Source organism: Ylistrum balloti, unplaced genomic scaffold (genome assembly GCF_031769215.1).
Source record: "Ylistrum balloti isolate Yb309-2 unplaced genomic scaffold, AGI_CSIRO_Ybal_v1 Utg370042, whole genome shotgun sequence".
Lineage (NCBI taxonomy): Eukaryota > Metazoa > Mollusca > Bivalvia > Pectinida > Pectinidae > Ylistrum > Ylistrum balloti.
The window spans coordinates 1-27,769 of NW_026782099.1; the positions used below are offsets into that span (position 1 = coordinate 1).

A 27,769-nucleotide genomic window follows, 5' to 3' on the forward strand; every position below is an offset into this window, starting at 1 on the left:
CGCCGTCACCACATCCTCCAACTACCTCACCTGCAACACCAGTCACACCCAGGAGGATCGTGACAAACAGACCAGAGCAACTATCCGTTGACCTTACCCCAAGACGTCCTAATCGACAACGACAAGAGCCAAAATGGCTTAGTGATTATGAGCATTAAATGGGGCAGAATAATCCCCGAACTGGAGGGTAGTCTGCCCAATGACAGTTCTACTTTTCTACTTTTTAATTAATGTACAAATAGTACCTTATCATTTTAATTTCATTTTCTTTGTATGTTACATTTACTGTTAATTGATACATAATTTGATCTCACAATGTAATAACAGTGTTAAGGCATATCACATTTTCAGTGACAATGAACAGTAATAGACTTATTCCATCCATATTTCCCACAAGGACAAAAACATTAAATCAGTCATTTAAAATACTTATAAATGACTCGGGGAGGGATAGAGGATTATGTATTTACTTGTTAGTCTATTACTTATGTCTTACCAACAGCATTTTGGATAATAAAGTTATCTGAAAATAGTATCGGCCTACTTATCTACATTGTTAAAGTATTTTATTTATTTCAAAGACGTTGTAAAGTATCTTTAATTAACATTTATTATTCTGTTTAAGAGAAACTGAATATGGGATGACATAAGTAGAAATTATTGGGTTGTTTCTGTAAATCAATTCCACCGAGATTGCCGATTTTATGACGATACATCACTTTGTATCTACATCTTCCCGATATGAGCTCCGAGAAACGGCAGGAGATTTAGACAGCGACTGAAACAAGGTTGTCTATGTCGAGGACCTTTAATGTGTATACGTACCAGGTTATGTTTCATCCTGAATTGGAAAGTTTGTTGATAAAGGTTTAGAATAAGGAGATAATAGAGCTCTATTCTCGAATGCCGCAGGCGCCCAAACGTTTCTGTACACGCAAGTAGTCCGAAATATTATTGATGACATCATGAAATATACAGTTGTCTCCGTTCCCATGTGTTTCTTTTCGTTGTGCTTAGAATGCAAATGAAGAGAGTGCTTTTACCAAGAATATACCATTCTTCAGTCGATATATGTCATAAAGCCTATTACCGCCCCATCCAATAATAAGTATGTGTGATTCTGAAATGATGAGGAGTTGATTCCAGAATCCGCGCAACCGAGCTGTAGTTTGACCTCTTTTGACCACGCCCCTCGAGTCCAGATGGATCAGTCAGAAAATTATATTACTTTAATCAAGTTTGAATGATTGTAAATAGGCATTGAACAAAATGTACTAAAAACTGTATTTATCTAAAGAAACCATCGTAAACTTTTCCCCTTCTCGAGTAAAAATGCGAGACCTTGGGGTGTGAAAATGACTATCTTGATAAAACACTTATTTGTTATTTTTTATCAACATGACACCCATTGGTCCCATCCCTGAGCCCCTGGATGCCAGGTACCATGGATAATCGTAAAACGTTTTCAGACATTATTACCTGAAATACGGCATCAAAAGATGTCTTGTTAATGTGCTTCTAATACACACTTGTACAGAATTAGTAATGTTGATATTTGATAGGTAAGTTGTCCTCGATCGCTGACGGTACACGGTATGTAAATCTAATAAACTTCAAATTTTCTGCATGTAAATTTATTTAATTTTTGTAAAATCTGACATCAATGTTTTGATTTGGTTATCTAGCTTTCATTTGAACGGCGTTCTGTTTCTTTTCAGGGAGTGAAAACTTGTATGCCGCACTCGGCCATGAATTTTTCCTATTTTTCCATATTACAGCTAATTTACGGCTGGATTTAAGATGTTTTAAAACTCCAAACAATAATCATATTTATGATTGTAAATACATAAGTTTTACTCAGGAAATGGATGTAGTTCACATGTAATGTTGCATTAATTCTGACTGTGGCGAGACTCGATCCCCAGATCTGGTCCCAGGATGGGGTGGGGGTTGGGGGTGGGGTGGTGGTCACTCCTTCAGTCTGAGTTTACACTGGTGCCGTTGGACATGTGTTATCTGGTCACATCTAAATTAGTAGTGCACAACCCTTATTATCTAAAAATATTAATGTTAATCATGTCAATAGAAATTAACGTGAAAATAAAAAATAAAAATAATAAAATTCATTTCAAAATTTGATAAATCACTTTTGGCACATCTTTTTAAAAAAGTAATTAAATACAAAGCAGAAGGATCGTTTATCAGTTTCATTAAGATGTAGGTATCATAAACATACCGGGAAAATCGGAATGTTTTATAAACCTGTTGTTTCAAACGTGCAATGTGAAACAAATGGGGTTTACTGTGAGGTTTTCGCTATTGTAATGGGTTTAATGGGAAATGAGTAATATTTGACACAGATTGTATAAGATAGCATCTTTTTGAGTACAGGTATATTACAAGTAGAACTTCACTGAAATTTATAAGAAAAAGACGTATGTTAAAGAAGAAATAAAAACATGTTAAAAATTGTTTTTCGATATTCTGATTGATTGCAAATCAGATGCGAGTCATATTTCAAACATTTTTTTGTTTTGTTTTTGTTCGATGACATGGTAACTTGTGATGCCTGGCTGTAATGGGTGGTTTTAGTACATTCGTTAGTGATGAGTCGAATATGTTTTTTTCCAGCGATAGATTTATTTGAGAGGTGTGGGAAATTTTTATCTTAGCAGTGCAATAAGATATCTTGGACAGATTGTAGGAATAAAGTCATTTCAGCAAAGCTTTTAATTACCAAATGTTTGCAATAAATAACAATAATTAAACAATCGACTTTCATGAAGAAGTGCGTCCTTGTCGCTAGGCCGGTAACATTCTTATTCTGTCTTATACTAAAGATGGCTTAACATTTTCCACATTATAACAAACACGCATCAGACTGGACCGAGTTTCTGGACTGAAGGAGTGACCTCCCCTTGCACGGGATTTGGTCCTGGGATTGAGTAAAACAACCTGTGGCGACCTGCGTCTTGTGAAACTTATGCATTTACCTTCAGATAGCTATTATTACTGTTTGGAATTTTTAAAAATCCTAAATCAAGTTGTTATAAGGAAAAGATTTCACGGCTGAGTGCGGCGTGCAAGTTTTCACACCCTGAAAAAAAATGCCGATTTAAGAAAATCTATAAAACGAATTAATTATTTCACAATGGCATATTTTTAAAACACTTAAGTAGAGTTATGTTGAAATTTTGAGATTTTTAGTTCTAGAGATGTAAACCAGTTCTTATAGTCCTAGTACGGGTTTCGGGGCTGAAACCGGGTACAGCAGACTCAAATTCACCACCATCCAATTCAAACGCTCATGTGATAGAGACTTTTAAACTGATGACGTGAGGCATCGTCTGACACCGTGTTTGTTAGGAGGTTTAACAACATCATTGTCTGACGGATAACACGATGGTTTTCGAAAAGATAAAGACGTCCATCCGATATTTCTATCTACAATACACCCTAGTAACATCCTTATACATGCTGGAGCCACTGGAAGTACGAACGTTCAGTATCCTTAACAATCAAAACATCCGTGTCGCGACAAAACCGCACCCGTACAAAGACAAAATTATTGCAGAAAATCTACTTTACCTTGTACACCTCGATTATACAGGACGTTTTGAAATTTGTATTTTACTATTGTGTGTACCCAATAGGGCCTATTACAAATCAATAATTCAAAAATCAATTACGATCTTGATTAATATTTTCTGTATTTCATAGTCAAACGAACATATAAATCCATAACATGAATTTATCTTGTTGATTTCTTTGTCTGTATTGCAATATTCAATATCTAGTACGATGTAACTTGTGATACGCAAGTGGAAGATTATCCCAAAACAGATATCTAGTTTTGATATAACTTGCCTTAACAAAGTATCAGATTCAATATTGATCGCAATGATAGCCATGTGTGTGTACACCAGTTGTTCTGTGCTACCAGGCCACTTCAGGTTGCTTTTTCAGACGATAGCATACTATGTCTGTGGATACGGAGTGGAAGCCTTTGAAGAATCAATCACAACAGGATGATACCGGCCTGCATCAGATGACTTTTTATCAGAAATGGCTGCAGTAAATTTCCATTTCTTGCAGCATACTAGAAGATTGTCATCATTTTGAAGAAGAGTTCTCGCTGTGGGATTCATTTTTTATTCAGTTAAAGTGATCAACAATTAGGGATCACACAAAGTACTAGTAACTGGTATTTTTATGAATCTTGAAAAATCATCAAAATTGTGAGAAAAAGATTATTTTATAGTGTGGAGAGAAGAATTTCTGTTTATAACTGTACATGCGAGCACTTGAATTATTTTTCAGTTGGAAATTGTACTACTTTATAGGGAAACTTGTGATAGGAAAATTCCAACTTTATACTTTAACAATAGAGATATTTTATACTTTTGAATGTTTTTTTTATTCTGATGTATGAATTACTTACACTTTGTAGATCTTCCTAGATCTATATTATATATAGATACTTGCCAACAAGTTGACGTGTTCATAAGTTAACTATAGGTTCATGTAGAATGTTTACTAGATACATGTTTCCTAAAGATTTTTAAACACATTGCGTTAACCACATGAAGGTCACTCACTGTTGTTTTAATATTCAAAGATGTTGTATAGATAGATTCCATATTGTCTTTCTTGCCAATATATGTAATATATCATGTAGTTTTTATTTTATTTCAATATTTTATCGTTATCTTAAGCAGATTTGTATCACCAGTAAATTGGTTTATTTTATTTCTTTGGTGCTAGCTATATTTCCTTTTAAACATTTATATGATTTAGTTATTATACCTAGTGTTCAATATACATTAATTTTTTAACAGGAAATTGTTTATGCAGGTGCTGTACATATGTATGAGGTACTTTGATTCTGATTGTAACCAAAAGAGAGAGATTTTAATTAGTGTTTTGTATAAAAGCTATAAAGATGGGCAGCATTTTAAACTTTAATAGCCAAAAAAAAAAACTTTTGACATTCTGTTGTCATTTTAGGCCATTATGTTTGTTGTTTCTGATATCTCTTTAACCAACTTTTTATTTAATGTTAATACATACTGAAACAATAGGAGAGCTTCTTCTTTCTGGTAAAACTTGAAATACTATACTATTATTGGGAGAAAATTTTTATCATGATGTATTGCTTCTGTATTCTTGTGGTAAATTAATTGACTATAAAATGCCAATATAAGCATGAATGTTTGTGCCAGTGCATTTGATTAATTTTCATTCAATAAGTTTTAAATTGTTTTCATGGAGCTGAGACTAAGAGAAAGTTATGAATAAGAAATGTTGCTCCTGTTACAATATGTTAGTTTAGTATAATTGATAATTAAGTGAACTAAAATTCAAATATTTGAAACCGATACAGTTAATCAATTTTGTTTGTTCAAAAGGAAACAGTGTGTTATGTTAAGATTTATTAAGATTAATTGATGAAGACCTTGTCTGTTCTATATGAGAAATGTCTGGACCTGCAAACTTATTTGTACTGTTATATCAGAACTAACAAGTTGTACTTCATTCTGTTTTTTTAATGCAGAGTTACTTTGTCTTGTTAGCAGGTATTGATTGTAACTCCATTAGTTTGCATGAGAAATTGATAGCAGTTTCTCATGATGTTGCTCTCTTTAAAAAAAAACTATGTGACAATCAATTCCTCCTGTAGAAAGAGTAGATAACTCTGCCTTATGAAAAAACAGCATTGATCTGTTGTATCTGAACTAACAAATTTACTTTTATGATCTGTAATGTCCAGACTAACAAGTTTATGCTGTTGGTTGGTGATGTCTGAACTAACAAGTTTACTCTGACGATCTGTAATATCCGGACTAACAAATTTATGCTGTTGATCAGTGATATCTGGATTAACATGTATTCTCTTATGATCTGAAATGTCTGGATTTAAAGGATTAATTGTCCTGTAATGTCATGATCACAACTAACAGGATTAATTTTCTTGTAATGTCTGGACTAGCTATCAAAGTTTACTTTTATCATTTGTAATGTTTGGACTTACCAGATTAATTGCGCTTTGTTGTCTGGACTAACAAATTTACACTGTTGATCTGTAACATCTGAACTAAAAAGCTGACTTTATCCTATAATGTCTGAACCAAGAAAATTATCTTGTAATATCAGGATTAACAAGTGGACCTTGCCCTGTAATGTCTGAACTACCAAGTTGACCTTGCCCTGTAATGTCTGAACTACCAAGCTGACCTTGCCCTGTAATGTCTGAACTACCAAGTTGACCTTGCCCTTTTATGTCTGAACTACCAAGTTGACCTTGTCCTGTAATATCTGAACTACCCATCTGACTTTGTCCTGTAATGTCTTAACTACCAAGCTGACTTTGCCCTGTAATGTCTGAACTACCAATCTGACATTGCCCTGTAATGTCTGAACTACCAATCTGACTTTGTCCTGTAATGTCTGAACTATCAATCTGACTTTGTCCTGTAATGTCTGAACTACCAATCTGACTTTGCCCTGTAATGTCTGAACTACCAAGCTGACATTGCCCTGTAATGTCTGAACTACCAATCTGACTTTGTCCTGTAATGTCTGAACTATCAATCTGACTTTGTCCTGTAATGTCTGAACTACCAATCTGACATTGCCCTGTAATGTCTGAACTACCAAGTCAACCTTGTCCAGTAATGTCTGAACTACCATTCTGACTTTGTCCTGTAATGTCTGAACTACCAAGTCAACCTTGTCCTGTAATGTCTGTACTACCAATCTGACTTTGTCCTATAAGGTCTGGTCTAATTAGCTTACGTTATTGTCCAGTTAAGGAAGGTTTTACATCACTATAAGTTTACTATGTGCTGACCTGTGTGGCTCTATGTATGGTGCTGATACTATATGTATTCCTTTTGTTTTGGTTAGATTGGTTAAACAACTTGGTTCTGCTGTAAAAAATGTCTATAGAGTAAGTCAAGATCACCTGTTTATTTTACTTTCTACTTCATGATAACTAAAATGTTGTAAATAAATTAGAAATTTCAACTGCATGAAGAGATAAATTACCATGTAACAAGTACCTGATGTGCCATGATAATAAACTAGTTGTTGATATGGAGGTCAGAATATGATGTACATTCTGTTGGAAATAATTGATTTAAATAATGATATGATAATAATAAATATTTTGATGTCTGCTATTAGATCAGTGTTTTGTTCTTGATACAGTGAATCTAAACACAACATTTTCAAAAGGAATCTGAACAGGATCATGACTAAAGTAATGTGCATTGCTATGGTCTACAAATCAAATCATTTTATCTATTTATTACCAGATGTAACAACACAGTTCCATTGTTAAAATTTCATCTTGTGGGAAGAACTTTTGTACAGTTGTAGCTCTGTTCAGTGGGGCTCAAAATGGTTTCATTTTGGATATGGCTTTGAAATGCTACTCCTTTTTCAGATCTTGGTGAATGATCAAATTCTAGTCAGAAACATGATTGGGGGAAAGCAATGACATATTGTAAAAGTTGATGACTCCTGAGAGGAGCCAAAAACAGGCAACATTGGGTATTATTTCTTACGCAAATTTGGTCTGAAACAGCCTTAAAGGAGACCATGCAAGTATAGTTTTTAAAAAATCAAGTTGGTGGCTCCTCCTGGGGAAGATGGATTTTGTTTTTAAGATAGTTCTCTGAAGAGCTTCTACTTACCCCTCGGTATTTAAAATCAAATTTAGCGAGAACATTAAATAAAGGCAACAATATTTTGTATGAACAAAGATTTAGGACTCTCCATGGGTGGTACCTAAAAGAGAGATAATCAAACTTTGCTTTAAAATGTGACTCTTCTTTAATGACTTTGCAAATTTAAACCAATAATGTTTATTTTAATGGTTGAACAAAAGTCAGAATAGTAAATTTGTTAGCTAAAACGAAGGAAAAAAAGAAGAAAAACTCTTATTTACTATACTCTTGCTGCTCATAGATACTTGTGAAATTCTGTCTGAATTGATTCCCCTTTGACAGGTTAAATTTTGCCACTGCTGTTCGAAGTGCTTTAATTTTTCAATTGTTTATATATGAAATCAACAATATCAACATATTCTTGTGCCTTATTATGTTTCTGACTACATCACTGCCAAAGGTTAATCAATATTGGACTAGATGCAGTAAGGGTGTAATACCAGGGGAGTGGTAAAAAGGTTTCCATTTTGGCTTAAAGTGTCTAACAAGACTTCATCAACTTTTCTTCCTTTAAGCATGTAGATAACGAAACAAAGCATCATTCTTCTGACAAAAAATCTGAAAATGGCAAAATAAGAAATGAAGATATCAAAAGATTTGTGAAAAATGTTTAATTAATGAAGACTTAACTCGATGACAAAGATTTGTGAGAACGAGACTAATTCTTTTACAAGATATTTTTATGACAATGAGCACTTCAGTATCAACAAGTCCCACTTTCAACATTGTCTCCGGGCAATTCTGATGTTTTTCTCCCTTATGGTGAATTTCTCAATGAAATAGTGTCACAACTGATTTCATATTCAGTCTCCTAGTTGAAAACCACTTTTAGCTGTTTAAAAGCAGCTAAGATCTTGTTTGAATCTCTTATGAACACATATCAAACATCTTTATCTGATTTGTGTTTACTTAAATGTCAAATGATCCCTGCAGAATATACTATTCATCAAAGGTCCTCATCGGATTCATCTGACTCCTCTAGTGCCTCCTGAAAGTACGTAAGAAAACACAAATTGATGTTATTTTCTTTAGTCTTTAACTTGTTGGATTAGTAACGTCATCCTAAAATACTGTTTAACAGGGTTATTTCACCAAATACAAATTTTGTCATGTGTCACAACCAAATATATAATTTCAGCCATGTCATAATTTAGTATGTAAGAGTAGGAAATAAAAACATCAATGTAACTCTTTCTCAATTTTAATTCGTGAGTTTAAGATTTGCCATGTAATCTTGTGATAAAAGTAGGGATTTTTTCCACAAACAGGAAACATAATAATATTACATATACGTGAATGATCATTTGCAAATGAAAAATAGGATAAGGAAATGTATATTTGCAAACCCAGCAAAAATAAATTAACAAAAAAAAAAACCATTTACAACATACCTTTGCATATTTTTCTGCTTCTACGTAAATGTTCTCTGGTACTCTTTCATGTTTGCCACCAGTTACTGTAAAATAAACAGTATCATTTATAAGAAATGATTCTACATGCCTTAGGATAGAAGACAAGTTCATACAAAGATTTTTAAAATTCAGAAAAAAAAGAGGCCAAAGGGCTTTAATGGTCATCTGAGTTACAATGATGTCATTCTTCGTGTAACATGTTATAGAAATAATCCTGTTCATAAAGCTAGATAACTTGAACTACACTATATGTAATGCAAATACAAACTGTGCATAACATTAACTGGACAAAACTTGATTGCAATAGGTCACCAAGAGACTTTGAAATGTTTTATCTCCGACCTCCTCACTTCCACCTTTGCTACATAGAGTGGTCATGAATGAGGAACACAGTCACTGTTCTCATCAAACTGTCTTTGAATTCAATATTGCTTCCAGTCTTGAAAAAAAAACAATCAAAAACTGATCCATGGACTACCCATGATTACAAAATCACAGAGTAGACCAAAGTACTGTATGTAGACTTAATAACCTACCTTCACCGACCCAACTCAGTTCCAATTCGAAGTTCTTGTCCTTCACTTCATCATGGACGATGTAAATACTGAAATGAATACTTCTCTATTTAAAGTCTTTTAAATAAGTGATTTCTAATCAGCTATGCAGACAATGTTCTCATTTCACTGTCATAACAGAACATCAGTGAATAATCTCATTTTCTGAACATGTAGAAATCATATGACCCACTTTCAGGACACTGACTAAATTTGTATCCTGATAGGGATAATTGAATGTTCCATGATTTAATGTTTCCAAGTGTACAGCATTTATCTGATCTTAATGTATGCCACTTAACCTACAATAAAATAGCATGTCAGTGGCCTCTAAAACCAGCATTTCACTTAAAATTCTCAAACCAGAAACACATGTAGATTTAAAATAGTTAATATACTTGTATACCAACAACATGGCAGAGTATACAAGTCAGAGGAAATAGAGTTATGCTTCCAGTTACATAATCCCAACAAAGTATGACATAATATATTTCTTACATTTTAGCCACTTCTTTGACCAGATCTCTGATTGGCATATCTCTCATCTATAAAAGAGATGAAATCAAAATCAAAACATAAAAAAACTAATTAATAAATTCCTACATGAATATATTAATTGATACAAAGTAACATATAACAACTAAGGTGGTTGGGTGGTGCAGTGGTAACACACTCGCCTTTCACCTAGCCATCAGGGGTTTGATTCCTCGAATTGACTTGAAAAGGTAGAGAATAACTTGCCTGACCATTTGGGTTTTCCACCAGTACCTTGGTTTCCTTCCACATTAAGAACCCTTGTTTGCTTCCATCCAGGCCAACATGAGTGATTTATAAACTTGTTTTGCAATTGTTGTTAATTACATCATTTTTATCATTTATATCACATGTAATAAAGACCTGACATAAAAGATTAACTTGGTTGTGTGGTTGGTTTAGATTCAACATCTCATTCCATCAGTGAAGCCAGTGTTCAGGTGTCATTCAAAATATCAGGACCATGACCCTCTCTTCATTATATATTAACATGGCAACTAAAATGTATGATATGCAAAGTGTTTCTCTTACTTATATTTGTGTATATATATATATATGATCAATGAAGTAATGAAGTTTCACCTACTTACAGGAATAATTGTATTTTTGTTGTTTCTTACTCAAGTTATAAACAATATAAGTGTATTTTTGTTTACCACACTTATAAGTGTCAATGCAATGACTCCATGTGTACTCAAATCTTCATTAAACTTCAGGTACACATTCCATGAGTTTGCTATTTTAGTATCTTAGTAAAGGAAAGTCCAAGCCAAGACGCCAGTTTGATTTGCCCTAAACAACTACTAGCTAGCTTTGATACATTCTCTCGTGATTTTTCATGCCTGTAATGTGATCAGCATAGGTCTTTCAATACACATGATACTTGACAATTATAGGGCCATAACTCTACAACTATGTGTCAGGCTGAATCACAGATCTTAAGACTTGCAGATTAAATATAACCTTTGTATGTTTACATAGTTATAAGACCTATACTGTGTAGACTGAATTATAAACCTTGGATCATTACCTGTATATATAAGTTACCTGTGATAGATACAAACTTAATAGCATGAGTGCATCTATATCTCAATGTTTAGTCTTAATCCAATTCTTAAAGGAGGGTGTTTATTCAACCATTCCATATGATAGCATTAGTATTAGTCCGTTGAGCAGTGAAGGACCTCCATGGACTATATCAGCAGCACACTGTATGCCCTTTTCATGCCTAGCATCAATGTACACAGCTATAATGTAGGAATCTTAATTGTTCCCATCTTATGATCCTGGAGCAAAGTCCTCAGATCCAAGGGGGCCAAATCTTGAAGAAAATATATGAAGGTATCTGTCTGTTCATGCCCAGCAATTGTGTAACAGCCTGGTAATATCAACCATTTACAGGTAATCGATAGGGACAGCAGAGCTAGACCACAATGAGGGTAGACCCTACTTGTAACATAGTTGTGTCCATCACTTCATGCGTGGAGAAATCCCATGACCAAGCCCCCAGGGTTGGGGCTGTATCCAAAGACTGATCCTTATGGTGGTTTTCCTTACTCCAAGCAAAAATGTAGCTTGACTTTAAATAATTGGGCTGTAGAATATGGCAGACTTTGGACAAACAGGGTACAATTTTTGTTATTCCTCAAGACAAAATGTTCTACTACATATCAAGTTGAAAAAAAGGTCAACCAACAGCTTAATTATTTTACCTTTAATTTTTCAATTTCTGTCTTTGCTGCTTGCTTTGCTTTGCCTGTGGCACAACCATGGTATCCCTGTTTACAAAATGAAAAAGTCCTTATTTCTTAGCAACAAAATGAAAAGGGTTCATTTGTAACAACAACAATACAAAAGTAAGATACAACAGTTAAATAAAGTAGAACAGTTTCAAAACTCATGATGCCTTGATAAGTAAGGAAATCATTTTCGTGTACTTTTTAGATAAGAATATCACCAGGTGCAGTTTTGTATCGTTGTACAGAATTGGTCTTATCTTCTGGCATTGATAACATCAGGAATTCAATATCATTATCTGTGTATATATGTAAGAGGTTGTACATTTTTCTACAATATGTATGTCTCCTATAATACAACATCACTAACAATATAGATCCTGCTAAAGTATAGTGTGACTGATGGTGCATAATCATTCAATAAACCATAGACAATATATCAAAATATCTGATCACTTTTCAGGATATAAACTAATACCTATATTTGTGAATGTGAATTTATCCTTAATTTAACAGCTTTGTGAAATAGGATGTATTGATAATTTAATGAACTATTTTGTAAGTTTCAAATCTTTCAAATACACATTTCATACTTATTATGTCATATAACCAAAACTAAATTAACCACATCATATCTAGTAAAATTGTGACATCAATATCTAAAGTAATCACACTGTAACTGAAAAAAAACTGAAAAGTATAAATAAGGGAATAAGATCTAAACTGGCAACTTGTGACAAGAGTATTAAGAAATAAAATCTTAACTGGCAACAGTCACATCAGTAAATACACCATATACAAACTGATACATTTCAGACAGTTTTCTGAGTGAGGAAATCTTTTGTGAAGGAGATTTGTTTGTCACATTAATGTAACATCTGCCAAATTAAGGTGAAGTACATACCCAAGACACTCCTGATGGATCAATCATGTACATCTGTGGTCCATCTTTTCCATATGAACCCACAATAGCACTGACTCCAAACGGCCGTACACTACTGTACAGTGTATGTGCATGTACGAACAATGATACTCTATCTGTCATGTGCTGGAATAAACATCACAATTATGTTTGAATTGATCAATATGTAATATTAACTTCTATGGCAATGAAAGATTGATATTTATGTGTATAAAGGTACCATCAAAAACTGAAAACCTTTGTAGGCTTAGTAAAGTTGTCCTACATCTTCCTTTAACTGGAATAATACAGCCATAGTTATATTTGTAGTTAGAACACTAACTTGTCCTACATCTTACATTATGTGGAATAGGACAGCCATAGTTATATCTGCAGTTACAACACTAACTTGTCCTACATCTTACTTTAAGTGGAATAGGACAGCCATAGTTATATCTGTAGTTAGAACATTCCTCTCGGGCGGTCTCTACAACCTGCCTTGCATCTGCTAGCAATCCAGCTACAGCCTGCAACAGTAAAACACAATATTGATGAAGAAATAATTTTGTACCTGTCGATAAACTAATGCATCAAAATTTAGAATCATGGAGAAGTGTTGTTCATAAAAGGACGCTTAAACTGTAATTGAACCCAGTTTTCAATCTCATTCAGAGCTTATGTTTTCTTTGTCTCTTTTTTTTCGTTGGTCAACAAGAGTTACTAAATCTGTCAATCCACTCCAAAGATTCATAGAATCGTTCACCCCCCATTTGGAGCAAAATGCTAAATAGTTGATAAATTGCACCGGCAAACATTTCACATTTGTCTTGGTATGGGCTAGTTTACAGAAATCAAATTTCCTGTATGTCTATAAATAAGTACCTGAGTACATTGTTTAGGGATATAACCTACATTTACTGACATTTTTCTTCATTGTTAAATTGTCAATGAAATGTTGTTGTGAGGCCATACCATTGTCCAGGCCCATCTCCCGCTAGAGTTTGACAAGGAAATTTCACCCTACTACTAAAAACCTTATTTCAATTGTCCAGGGTAATAGAAAAACTTTTTTCTCACCTCTGCCTATGCAGGATACACATATCCCACACAGAGTACCAATGTTGGATAACTCTATCCCACATGAGTGCAGTGAGTGACTTTTGCTTTTATGTGTCATCCCATAAACAAAATGAATCATTACACAAGCACGTTAAAAACTTTTTCTGATCTTTTCAAATGTTTCTTTAAGTGTGTCACATTGAAATTGTGCTATTTTCAGCACTACTGTTGCTTGGTCAACATTGTGTATACCAAGTGTTTGTGTGAGAGGTGGGATGAAATATTCTACCATAGGAAGTTATGTAGATTGATGGTTATTCTACCCTTATATAGAGAATTTGTATACACAGCCTCTGCAAATTTTATACCTTGCGGTAGAATATCTATATCTCATATGCCAATATTATGGATGACTCTAGATCAGGGATGATACAGTGCATTGTGGTGCACTCAATGTAAAATACCAGTGCTGCTTCAAATAAAATATTATGATACCTGTATTGATCACCTATCTTGTTCATATGTTGTTCATTGGTGCTAAACAAAATTACATCATAACTTTTAAACAAATAATATCATAATTAAATATAGGCACAACTTAATATGAAAGTGTTAGACCTACTGACTTACAAGAATACAGTTACTACTCAAAGCTAAAGGAGCCATGTCTTGGTTAATTCCAGTGCATTAAGCCCATCAGATAGCATTTTACAAAGGTAATTTCGAAAACAGTCAAAACATCATGGCCGACAAGTCTGATAAGGTTTGTCAGTAGTGTTGTGACACATATCAGATTGTTGGCCACGTATCATGACATGTATCAGATAGTGCAATTTCTGTATCATACCAGCTCTAGTTGACTCCCTTAATACCTCCCATAGGTGCTCATCCTTAACAATAAGCAGTCAACTGAGGTGATCTGATTAGCCAGACAGGCTTCACTTTTGATCCCTCGAGTGAGGGGTATAAATTGGCTGACCACAAAGAATGTCTCCCTGCCTTACCATTTCTTTGTTCCACAATGTCAATAAAACACTTACCATTCCTATGTGTTGATCTACATTGAAAATTCTTTTGTTTGCCCCTGCTTCATACAGCTTGGATGTGACAAGTTTTTCAACACCAAACACAACTCCATCCCTTCCTCTTACTCCCACTGCGGTTCTAAAAGAGAAAACAAAGGAACTGATAAAACCAATAAAATTGTTTAGTGATATCCAACTAATAACTGATATCTTAATAACAATGATGACAAATCATCACTATTAGAGCGCTCTCTCATACTTCTACTCAGTTCATAATATAACCACTTTGGTGTCCTGACACAATAGTTGATGAACACTGTAAGGAGATGTTTCGCGAAATGATGCAAGGTGTTGATTTTAGTATCTATATTAGTTTTTGATTAATAAGGTACTTCAGAGTCATATTTTCCTCGGCTGTGTACATGTATTCTCACAAAATTTACTTACCTTAGATTTGTTTCAGATATATATTTGTTTAAATATACCTTAGTTTTATAAGATATGGGCATTAAGGTACATGTATAAGGAATTTCTGTTTAAAACAATGGTTAAGGAAATAGTTGCAATAAAGAAATGAGGAAAACATTTTTTTCATCGGAATACTAGTAAGTGATTTAGAATATTGGTAGATTGGGTATATAAATGTGTTCATTAAAACAGAAACATTTCAAAGGTATACAAATGGTCGACTGTATGTTCACAATCAAGGCTTTCCCCATTGAGATTTCAACCAGCAAATGTACATTACAAGCAGTACTACTTCCTTAACCAGTAAACACTGATCGATAGCAGTTTATAATCAAATGCATACTGTCCCAACCTTACACTACTGAACAAAGTACACTGCTGAGACTTAAGAATAACTATTAAACTGCTATCAATTACAACCAGCTCTTGTCAGGATGAGTGACAACTACACCTGCTCCCCATCAACACTATCCAACCCTTCTCAAAAATTGGTTTATAAGCTGTTGGAACAAAATGTGCCGACAAAGCTCTTAGCAAACTCAATGAATGAGCAAATGAAGGATATAATGATTGTGGTAGAAGTCTACTTCTTCAAAATGTGAGAGTTTGCATACAAAGGTCATGTGACCAGTTTCTAAATATAAGATCTTAATCTGTTCCGTTTTAAGTAAAGAGAAATGTTGCACATGCTGTGCACTTTTTGTGGAGTCAAATCATAGGTAGAATGCAGGTGTTTAGTCATTAAAGGGCTTGCTGTATAGACTTAATAGGAAAAAGACTGTAGAAATAGCCAAAACTCTACTGAAGAATTTCATTAAGGGCATCACTTCCACAATAAAGGTCAAAATGAAAAATCAGTAAGTAGGTTTAGAAGTACAACTACATTTAGACAATGGCACTACACAGAAAGTTTGAAAATATTTGAAAACTGGAAGAAATTCTGCTTACAGACAAAACAGACAGCAACATGTTTTCTGTATCACATTTCCCATTCACATCACAAAAACAAATACCCATCTAACAAAGTAGCACCCTGTCGAATTTATTTACATTTACACCCTTAGACAACTTGTGGTTAGTTACATGTATTTGTCGACATACCCGCTGTTTTCCACCGCCTTCAATGCATATTCTACTTGGAAAACTCTTCCATCTGGAGAGAATTGTGAAGCACTGAGATCATACTACAAATGAAAATATAACATAATCTTCAATTAATTTATACTAAGAATTAATACAGCATCCTGTGACATAACAATCGAAATCCTGTGTCATGTACAACACTAGTGTCTGAGATGAGAGGATTTCAGCTTCAAGTTCTGAGATGAGACGGTGCATTAGATTTTCAGTGCATCTGAGCGTTCCACAATGTTTCTGAGGAGGTTGCTTCTATATAAAAATCATGTGGTGAATATTACAATGTATCAGTGGTTGTTACATGACCCTATGGCTTTTCGTTTTTGGTCACATGATCACTGAAGAACAACCAACAACATAAATGCAAATGCACTGACGAGAGTCTGATGTTATATCCCTATTTAATAACTGGTAATTGTAACTTTCTTATTGATAGATATAGGCCTGGATTGAACACCATAGTTTCCTGTGATCTTTCGATTCTCGTCGATTATCTTTTAACCAAATAATAACTACAAAAGATGTTCTTATATCCAACATTTTTTACGTGACTTAGATAGCATGTTAAATTTCGATTATCCATTGTCTTACCCCTGTTCCTATAGAACTCATTTTCACGGTTTACAGTGTTTCAGCTTTGTCACTACTGGCATGCACTTCACTTCCGGTTCCGGGCCGGGTCCAACATAACAAAATAAACGAATAATAATATTTCTGTAGGCAAGGAAATCCTATGCATCAAAAACGCATTTCGAATATTTCAAATGCAAACAGAGTATAACGCCGTTTTTAGAACATATCAAAAGAATTTAATTTCCTCAAAAATACCCAATCACAGTTTTGGTGATTTCGATAGCATTAAATTAACAACGATACTGTACCGTACAATATTTCAGTAAATATCCGGAAATCGCAACTGGACCACAACGTTTACAAAAGCACAGACACGTCAGTGGTTGACAGTGAATTACAACAACGAATATTTTTTTGCACCAGTTGTGTTCATACATAATTTACTTGATGTAAATGACTAAACAGTGCATAACTGTTGACAAAGACTAACACATAGACGAATGATGACCATGACGATGATAGAAGTTGGTGCAAAGCTTAGATATTGTGGCAGAGCAATTTCAACAATGCTGCTCTGTGTGTCATCAGCGTCCACAACACACCATAGACGTTGTTTTTCATTGACAAGTCGTGTGTCAAAATCTGTAACAGGTAATATGAATATGCAGTGTTCTCCTTCAATCTGCAGTGATTATGAAATTTTGTAGTATTTTTTCAAGTGATTTCCATGATATTTTTTCAAACTATCTCCCCTGATTTCAAGAAGAGACCACACCCTCATTTTATTGATAAACTATTTTTTGGAATCGGATATTAAAATGTCGATAAGAATGCAGACCTTCTAAGATCGAGAGTTCATTTTGAAATTGATCACAAAAAAAAAAAAAAAAATGGCTGGCAGTGGCCATTTTGAATTTTGTCATGTAAGGTTAATATTGCTATTACTTGAGTGTGTGATGGATCTTTCAAAGTTTTGATTCTGAGGCAGATTGACAAAAATGGCAGAAAAGTAGCCTTGGACTTTGACAATTAAAATTTGTTACTTCTTCATTGCTTGAAAAGTACTTGATACATGGTTCTTAAAATTAATTTGTGGATTTCTGTGATTGAGTCGTAGTTGTGCTCCAGATGGAGATTTTTCAGATTTTATTTTTAGGTCATCTGTCAATACAACACATCATCAATAGGAAACATCTGAGGAAATAAGGGGGAAAAATGGAAAAGTTGTGAAAACTAATAAAGAGCATACAATGATGGCCGTCAAAGGTCCTTCTGTGATCTCTTGTTATAATATATACTCATAGTGATAGATATCAAAAACCCTCTGTGATCTCTTGTTATGATATATACCTACAGTGGTGGACATCCAAGGTCTCTATGTGATCTCTTGTTATGATATATACCTACAGTGGTAGGCATCCAAGGTCCCTCTATGGTCTTGTGTTATATAATATATACCTACAGTGGTATGCATCAAAGGTCCTTCTGTGATCTCTTGTTATGATATATACCTACAGTGGTAGGCATCCAAGGTCTCTCTGTGATCTCTTGTTATGATATATACCTACAGTGGTAGGCATCCAAGGTCCCTCTATGGTCTTGTGTTATATAATATATACCTACAGTGGTGGGCATCAAAGGTCCTTCTGTGATCTCTTGTTATGATATATACCTACAGTGGTAGGCATCCAAGGGTCTCTTGTGTTATAATATATACCTACAGTGGTGGGCATCCAAGGTCTCTCTGTGGTCTTGTGTTATATAATATATACCTACAGTGGTGGGCATCAAAGGTCCTTCTGTGATCTCTTGTTATGATATATACCTACAGTGGTAGGCATCCAAGGTCCCTCTATGGTCTTGTGTTATATAATATATACCTACAGTGGTGGGCATCAAAGGTCCTTCTGTGATCTCTTGTTATAATATATACCTACAGTGATAGGAATCAAAGGTCCTTCTGTGATCTCTTGTTATAATATATACTCACAGTGATAGATATCAAAAACCCTCTGTGATCTTTTGTTATGATATATACATATAATGGTTGGCATCAAAGGTCTCTCTGTGATCTCTTGTTATGATATATACCTACAGTCATAGACATCCAAGGTCTCTCTGTGATCTCTTGTTATGATATATACCTACAGTGGTAGGCATCCAAGGTCCCTCTATGGTCTTGTGTTATATAATATATACCTACAGTGGTGGGCATCAAAGGTCCTTCTGTGATCTCTTGTTATGATATATACCTACAGTCATAGACATCCAAGGTCTCTCTGTGATCTCTTGTTATAATATATACCTACAGTGGTGGACATCCACGGTCTCTCTGTGATCTCTTGTTATGATATATACCTACAGTGGTAGGCATCCAAGGTCCCTCTATGGTCTTGTGTTATATAATATATACCTACAGTGGTATGCATCAAAGGTCCTTCTGTGATCTCTTGTTATGATATATACCTACAGTGGTAGGCATCCAAGGTCTCTCTGTGATCTCTTGTTATAATATATACCTACAGTGGTGGGCATCCAAGGTCTCTCTGTGGTCTTGTGTTATAATATATACCTACAGTGGTGGGCATTAAAGGCCCTTTTGTAATATACTCTTATAATTTATACCTACAGTGGTGGGCATCCATAGTCTCTCTCTTATCTTTTGTTGGAATACATACAATGGCAGGCATCAAAGGCCCTTTTGTAGTCTTCTGTTATAGTATATACCTACAACAGTAGGCATCAAATGTTCCTCTTGTACTTCTTGTTTCATGTAGATATCATATAATGATCGGCATCAAATGTACGGATATGAAAAGGTATGGGTCACCTGACTGACAATGTGGATATCTTCCCTGATACTCCCCATTTCCTTCTACAGTAAGAAAATCAAGAGTAAAATTATTAATATATGTTGGAAAAACCTGTTTCCCAATTGTTTCAAAATAAAGAAATAATGTTTATCTACAGGTCATTATAGTCAGATGACAATTAAGGCTCATGGGACTCTTGTTTACTCTGCATATTTGTCAAAAATTCTATATAGGATTATGTATTTAAATCTGCAGAGCAATAATAAGAAATGTACTATATATATATATATCTCTTTTGATATACAATACTATTATTTTGTTGCATTAGATCAGGGGAAGAAATTGTTCACACCTGGTCCATTGGGAACATCAAAAACGGTTAGGGAGGCTGCGCTCCCTGATTTAGGATCAAGAGATGTTGTGTTTATAGAAAAAGTGAAACACCTACGGTCCAGACTTGTCCAAATTGCTGGTAAGGTTGAACAGCAACCCTTCAGTGTTTAAGGATATATATAGGTTAAGAACAAGCTTTCCAGAACAATTTAAAGTGAATTGTCTAAAGGTTAATGTCCAAATTTAATGTGGAAATAATGTAAATTTGTATCTGAACTGTAATTAAGAAAAAAATGTAACGTATTGATGCCATTTAACATTGATAATGTGAGATACATTGTAACATGATGTTTATTTGTTATAAATTGTAGCTGTATAAATTCATACCCTGAACAAAATTTAAGTGATTTACCAATAATTATCTTCCCTTGTTCTTTATCCTGCTTCTTTATTTATCTTTCCTGAAAATATTTTAACTGACCTAACCTTGTCCTTAATTCTGCATATTAATTATCTTCCTTAAAATACTTGAATGGCATTGTTATCTCCCCTTGTCGTATATCCATTTAGCTATGCTCTGTCTTTTCCCATGCTATCCTCATTATGTATTACCTATTCTAAAGATCCCTATATGTCAGTCCTGCTTATCAGTGTGAAAAAAAGTGTACTAATTTACTATTTTCTTACCTACTTTGTTCTGTATCCTGCCTGTGTTTCAACCTACTTATCCCCCCTTTGTCCTATGTGATGCTTGTTTAGGTGTAAGAGAGGAGGACTTTACTACTGTTCCAATCCAAGGGAGTGGAACATTTGCTGTGGAAGCTGTTTTTCAAACAGGTGTTCCTCGTACAGGTGGCAAGGTGAGATCTTACACAAATCATTAATCTTTGACTCTGTTTGGACTTGTTTATCTAAACCCATACAGCTCATTCAGGAAGGCATTGGGCTATGCACACTCAGGTGAAGGTCAGAGGTGTGTGGTTTTGATGCTTCCTACCTGTGACGGCTTGTAATTGATTGATCTTTATACACAAGTTTGATTTTAATTATATTGCCAAACTATATTTTTATTTACATATTAATTAGGCCTGTCAATTTTTACAATTTTAATTACTTGAGGAACTTATCTATACTAAACAGGTATTGTTACTAGAGAATGGAGCATATGGTAAGAGGATGGCCAAGATATGCGAGTACATAGGTATACCTTACCATCAAGAAAGTTTTCCGGAGAACCAGAAAGTGGATGTGAGCAGAGTGGCAGACATACTAAGAGCAGACAACTCCTTCACATTAGTCAGTGTTGTCCATTGTGAGACAAGCTCTGGTGTTATCAACCCTGTGGTAGAGGTTGGGGCTGTTGTCAAGGACATAATACCAGGTACGTCAGAATTCACGGATACAGATACCAAGTTTGTTAATTTTGTGATTTTTGTTGTTGGATACAAATGTAACATCTTGATAGGGGTAAGTAATGACTTGTAACAGGTGTCTGTTTGCAAGTTGGAATTAATTGTGGAGGGACACTAATTACAACTCAAAGGTAAAGAACACAGTACAAATACGACTGACTATTGAGGCTTGTGCTGTGTTCCATCTTATTTTCAAACCACATTTATCAATATATATCAATCGGATGAATTTCAATAAATATTCAAGATATATTTACATTTATCTGCCTTTTAATTGCAGGTTAATGTTATTTCAGAGTGTAACTTGTTGTTTTGTAGATTGTGTGTACTTTGTGGATGCCATGAGTAGCTTTGGTGCTGTGCCACTAGACATGACAGCTGGCTCTGTAGACTTCATGGTCAGCTCTGCCAACAAATGTCTACAGGGCATTCCAGGTTTCTCCTACACTATTGCCAGGAAACAGGCACTGGAGAAATGTAAAGGTAGGATTGGTGGGTTACAGGTTCTCCTTCATTGTAACTCTTCCTGTCGATAGATGTTGTCTTACAAACACAAGTGAAACACTCTGGTACCTACTCAGATATCACATGATATTAACCTACACGGACATTACCTATTATCAACTCACACTGAAAGCAACTTACTTTCAAAAAAATTTGAACAATTACTATTCTTTATATATAGTAACATGTTCCATATTTTAGTTGAAACATTAATTGATTTTTTTAGCTCGCCTAATCAAAGAAAAGTGGGCTGATACAATCACCCTGATATAGTATCAGTATCCCTCCTTAAAATGTCTTTTAGCAATTTTTTCTAGCAGTACTGTATCATCACTAACAAAGGGCGTAGATTTTAAGTTAATATTAAAGGCATTAATATTAATTATTTTTCAAAATGAAGAACTGTGCTTTTCATTTTATGTTTATGGAGCCTAAAAGGGGTTAATTTCTGCAATACTGGATCATGAATGTCAAACTACTGTTCAAGCATTAATACATTAATTGGTATTAACATGGAATATGTTATCAACAGATGATCTATGCTGACCTTAAACAGCTTTCATTTTTTATTTCTTCATTTATTTATTTGTTTTATTTTTTATTCTCTGATTTATTAACCAAATAAAAAATGTGGGTTATTAGGAATTGAGAGATTTGATGAATTATGGCTACTTTTTAGGCAACTCTCGGAGTTTGAGCTTGGACCTATATGATCAGTACCAAGGACTGGAAAGTACTGGCCAGTTCCGATTTACCCCAGCCACTCACACCATGCTGGCATTCTGTCAGGCTTTGGAGGAGTTTGACCAGGAAGGAGGACTCCAAGGACGAGCTGCTAGGTATGTGTAAGGTCAAGATTCAAGTACAAGGTCAAGGTACATACATGCTTTTCACACTGCATTCCTATGTTGTATGAAAACAATTCTAAGATTAGAACTGCTTTTTCTTCATATAAAGTGTTAATTCTATATACAAATTGGTGTATGGCAAACTCCATGAACTCACTCAGCAATTCTAAATCAGTCTTGGAATAAATGATTGAACATAAATTTAGTCAAAGTCATGAAATATTCTAGTGTTGTATGCTGTCGAAATCTCATTGTTCATTTTGCATTTACATTCTTTATTAGTCCACCATCATCCAATGGTTGGCTGTTCCAATTACCCTTCATTCTTGTCTCTCCCTCATGTTTGACTTTTAATTTTGGGCTGCTCAAATCGCTCTTCATCTAAATGATCAGAAAAAAGAAAACAATCAACATGATTTTGACAGTTATTGTTTGTTATTGGGTTTTTTCTGGATAAGTGCTGGATGGATTACTCTCAAATTTCATATGTAGGTTCCCTTAAGTAACTTGTGCATTGTCCGTAGGATGAATAGGAAAAATGAAATGGCTGTCAATTTCATCTTAGAGTTCCAATGATAGTCTTTCTGGGGGTACTAGAAAGATCTTTGTCTATGTATGTAGGTTTGTCTTGCCATCTTGTTGCATATGTCCAGTGTTAAAAACAAATATGAGGACAGATGAGAATCAATCTAATATAGATAACAGTGGACATCTCTCTGGTGTCTATTGTTGTTGTAACTACTTCATGTAAAGTAGTGGATGAATCTTCCTCATATGTGGGCTTCCCTTGTCCCTTAATATGGATGTTTGATTTTTGGACTGATGAAAGAATTTGATAAAGTGGGCAAAAGGGGGCCATATTGTACTTTGAAACTTGAAGTTTTTTATGATATTGTTATTTCAGTTTAATGTATAAATGGGTTTTTTTTTTACAAAAAAGCTCTTGGTACACTTCCTAATGAGAAATTTATGATTGATTGCTGATTCGGTGCTTTTTAATAGTTTTTGGATTTTTAAAAATTCAATATTAAGTGATATTTGTATTTCAAATTCTTGTACATGTCATCCACGTTGCAAGAACTACAATATTAGGAGATATTTCTTACTCATAAAAGTACAATTTATTGTTTACCCAGTTTCAATTGATGTTTTTTCTTTTCGTTATTTTTTGTTTACAGATATATGGATAATCGTAGGATACTCAGAGAGGGTATGAAAAAGCTTGGGTTTACAGAATTCTTAGATGCCAGTCACGATGGATACATAATCACCTCCTACAAATTCCCTAATCATCCAAACTTTGACTTCCATACATTTTACAGTAAACTAAATGAGAAAGGTAGGAACAAAGATGTAATACTCCTTTTTAACAATTCTCTATCCTGTGTTGGTGATACCATATAGTTGAAGCCTTTAGATTATTTTGACAGCTTTAATTGTTCCATATTTTGTAACCTAATAGTTTAATATGTCCAGATTGTGTCTGTTTTTTTATATATGCCTTTGATTCTTGTCAAATCATAAGATTTACATATCTACACACTTTTTTATTCAAATCGTTCCGTGTCTGTGGTCCATCCATTCATCCGTCTATCCATCCATAAATGATTTTTGTTATCACTATTTCTTGAAAACTTTTGGATGGATCTTTCTCAAATTGCATATGAAGTTTCCCATTGGTCTCTAGTTGTACCTGTTTGATTTTTGGACTTACAAGAAATACAAAATGGCCAACAGGCAGCCATATTTGATTCTGAAATTTGAAAGTTTGTTATCGCTATGTCTTAAAAAGGAAAGAAATGGATCTCTCTCAAATTTCATATGTCAGTTCCCCTTGGTCTTTTGGGACTGATCAGAAATACAAAATGGCGGACAGGTGGCCATCTTGGATTTTGACTTTGAAAGTTTGTTATCACTATTTCTTCAGAAGTACTGGATGAATCTTTCTTAAGAATCATATGAAAGTTCCCCTTTGTATCTAGTTGTACCCATTTGATTTTGGGTCTGATCAGTAGAAATAAAATGGTCGAAAGGCAGTCATCTTGAATTTTGACTTCATAAGTTTGTTATCACTTTATCTTTAGAACTACTTGATAGATATTTCTCAAATTTCATGTATTGGTTCCTTTCGGTCCCGAAACAAAGGTTATAAAGTCCAGTCTGAAGCATATCATGTCTTTATAAATTTACTTTCAGTTCAAATCTGTTTCTGAAATATTTTTTCCATTCCTGCTCTGCAGTATAAACCTTTCCATTTCAGATCAGGTGATATACCCTGGAAAAGTGTTGAATGCAGATTGTTTTCGGATAGGTAACATAGGTGACTTGTATCCCAAGGATATGTCCCACCTCTTGGTGTGTATAGAAAAGGTTTGTGAGGAAATGGATATCCCCCTACCAATCCAAGACTGATGATCGATGTCATGTTACCTTAAAAGCTGATGATGGGGTGTCAACTTCCTCTCTATAGTTGATGATGGGGGGGTGTCAACTTCTTCTCTATAGTTGATGATGGGGGGTGTCAACTTCCTCTCTATAGTTGATGATGGTTGGAGTCACCTCCTCTCTATAGCTGATGATGGTAGGTGTCACCTCCTCTCTATAGCTAATGATTGTAGGAGTCACCTCCTCTCTATAGCTGATGATGGTAGGTGTCACCCTCCTCTCTATAGCTGGTGATGATAGGAGTCACATCCTCTCTATAGCTGCTGATGGTAGGTGTCACCTCCTCTCTATAGCTGATGACGGTAGGAGTCACCTCCTCTCTATAGCTGATGATGGTAGGTGTCACCTCTTCTCTAAAGATGATGATGTTAGGAGTCACCTCCTCTCTATAGCTGATGATGGTAAGTGTCACCCTCCTCTCTATAGCTGATGATGGTAGATGTCACCCTCCTCTCTATAGCTGATGATGGAAGGAGTCACCTCCTCTCTATAGCTGATGATGTATAGCTGGTGATGGTAGGAGTCACATCCGCTCTATAGTTGCTGATGGTAGGTGTCACATCCTCTCTATAGCTGATGATGGTAGGAGTCACCTTCTCTCTATAGCTGATGATGGAAGGAGTCACCTCCTCTCTATAGCTGATGATGTATAGCTGGTGATGGTAGGAGTCACATCTGCTCTATAGCTGCTGATGGTAGGTGTCACATCCTCTCTATAGCTGATGATGGTAGGTGTCACCCTCCTCTCTATAGCTGATGATGTTAGGAGTCACCTCCTCTCTATAGCTGATGATGGTAGGAGTCACCTCCTCTCTATAGCTGATGACGGTAGGAGTCACCTCCTCTCTATAGCTGATGATGGTAGGTGTCACCTCTTCTCTAAAGATGATGATGGTAGGTGTCACCTCCTCTCTATAGCTGCTGATGGCAGGAGTCACACTCCTTTCTATAGCTGATGATGTTAGGAGTCACCTCCTCTCTATAGCTGATGATGGTAAGTGTCACCCTCCTCTCTATAGCTGATGATGGTAGATGTCACCCTCCTCTCTATAGCTGATGATGGAAGGAGTCACCTCCTCTCTATAGCTGATGATGTATAGCTGGTGATGGTAGGAGTCACATCCGCTCTATAGTTGCTGATGGTAGGTGTCACATCCTTTCTATAGCTGATGATGGTAGGAGTCACCTCCTCTCTATAGCTGATGACGGAAGGAGTCACCTCCTCTCTATAGCTGATGATGTATAGCTGGTGATGGTAGGAGTCAAATCAGCTCTATACTTGCTGATGGTAGGTGTCACATCCTCTCTATAGCTGATGATGGTAGGAGTCACCTCCTCTCTATAGCTGATGATGGTAGATGTCACCCTCCTCTCTATAGCTGATGATGGTAGATGTCACCCTCCTCTCTATAGCTGATGATGGTAGGTGTCACCCTCCTCTCTATAGCTGATGATGGTAGGAGTCACCTCCTCTCTATAGCTGATGATGGTAGGTGTCACCCTGATGATGGTAGGTGTCACCTCCTCTCTATAGCTGATGATGGTAGGTGACACCCTCCTCTCTATAGCTGATGATGCTAAGTGTCACCCTCCTCTCTATAGCTGATGATGGTAGGAGTCACCTCCTCTCTATAGCTGATGATGGAAGGTGTCACCTCCTCTCTAAAGATGATGATGGTAGGTGTCACCTCCTCTCTATAGCTGATGATGGTAGGTGTCACCCTCCTCTCTATAGCTGATGATGGTAGGAGTCACCTCCTCTCTATAGCTGATGATGGTAGGTGTCACCCTCCTCTCTATAGCTGATGATGGTAGGAGTCGCCTCTTCTCTATAGCTGATGATGGTAGGAGTCACCTCCTCTCTATAGCTGATGATGGTAGGAGTCGCCTCTTCTCTATAGCTGATGATGGTAGGAGTCACCCTCCTCTGTATAGCTGATGATGGTAGGAGTCACCTCCTCTCTATAGCTGATGATGGTAGGAGTCACCTCATCTCAATAGCTGATGTTGGTAGGTGTCACCTCCTCTCTATAGCTGATGATGGTAGGAGTCACCTCCTCTCTATAGCTGATGATGGTAGATGTCACCCTCCTCTCTATAGCTGATGATGTTAGGAGTCACCTCCTCTCTATAGCTGATGCTTATCATATGATCTATCTTTATGTAAACAAGCAATTTTATGCTGGTCAAATATTTATGTTTAACTACCTTAGTTAACTGTTTTATTAGGTAATATTACATGTTCTTTGCTCAATAAACCATTAATCACATATGTAGTACTCTTT

The 27,769-nt window shown here is 35.3% G+C and overlaps 2 protein-coding genes across 3 annotated transcripts; one reads left to right on the top strand and one right to left on the bottom strand.

Annotated features, from left to right (window-relative positions):
• Positions 1-8,324: 8,324 nt before the first annotated feature.
• Positions 8,325-17,196, bottom strand: LOC132549103 (proteasome subunit alpha type-3-like). Its single transcript, XM_060213020.1, has 10 exons — positions 17,148-17,196; positions 16,521-16,603; positions 14,967-15,090; positions 13,293-13,394; positions 12,871-13,014; positions 11,943-12,008; positions 10,195-10,241; positions 9,679-9,746; positions 9,122-9,186; positions 8,325-8,718 (listed from the first exon to the last, which is right to left on the bottom strand). Exons 1-10 carry the CDS (start codon positions 17,166-17,168, stop codon positions 8,677-8,679), a joined length of 762 nt encoding a protein of 253 aa, XP_060069003.1. The 5' UTR covers positions 17,169-17,196; the 3' UTR covers positions 8,325-8,676.
• A 328-nt stretch (positions 17,197-17,524) lies between these two features.
• LOC132549102 (2-aminoethylphosphonate--pyruvate transaminase-like) lies at positions 17,525-26,879 on the top strand. 2 transcript variants are annotated; one of them, XM_060213018.1, is made up of 9 exons: positions 17,525-17,780; positions 20,271-20,414; positions 21,035-21,135; positions 21,416-21,656; positions 22,006-22,170; positions 22,871-23,030; positions 24,218-24,378; positions 25,300-26,216; positions 26,551-26,879. In XM_060213018.1, exons 1-8 carry the CDS (start codon positions 17,630-17,632, stop codon positions 25,449-25,451), a joined length of 1,275 nt encoding a protein of 424 aa, XP_060069001.1. In that variant the 5' UTR covers positions 17,525-17,629; the 3' UTR covers positions 25,452-26,216; positions 26,551-26,879. The 2 variants fall into 2 exon arrangements, with proteins under 2 accessions (XP_060069001.1, XP_060069002.1); XM_060213019.1 differs by lacking the exon at positions 26,551-26,879 and adding an exon at positions 26,251-26,271.
• Positions 26,880-27,769: the final 890 nt, after the last annotated feature.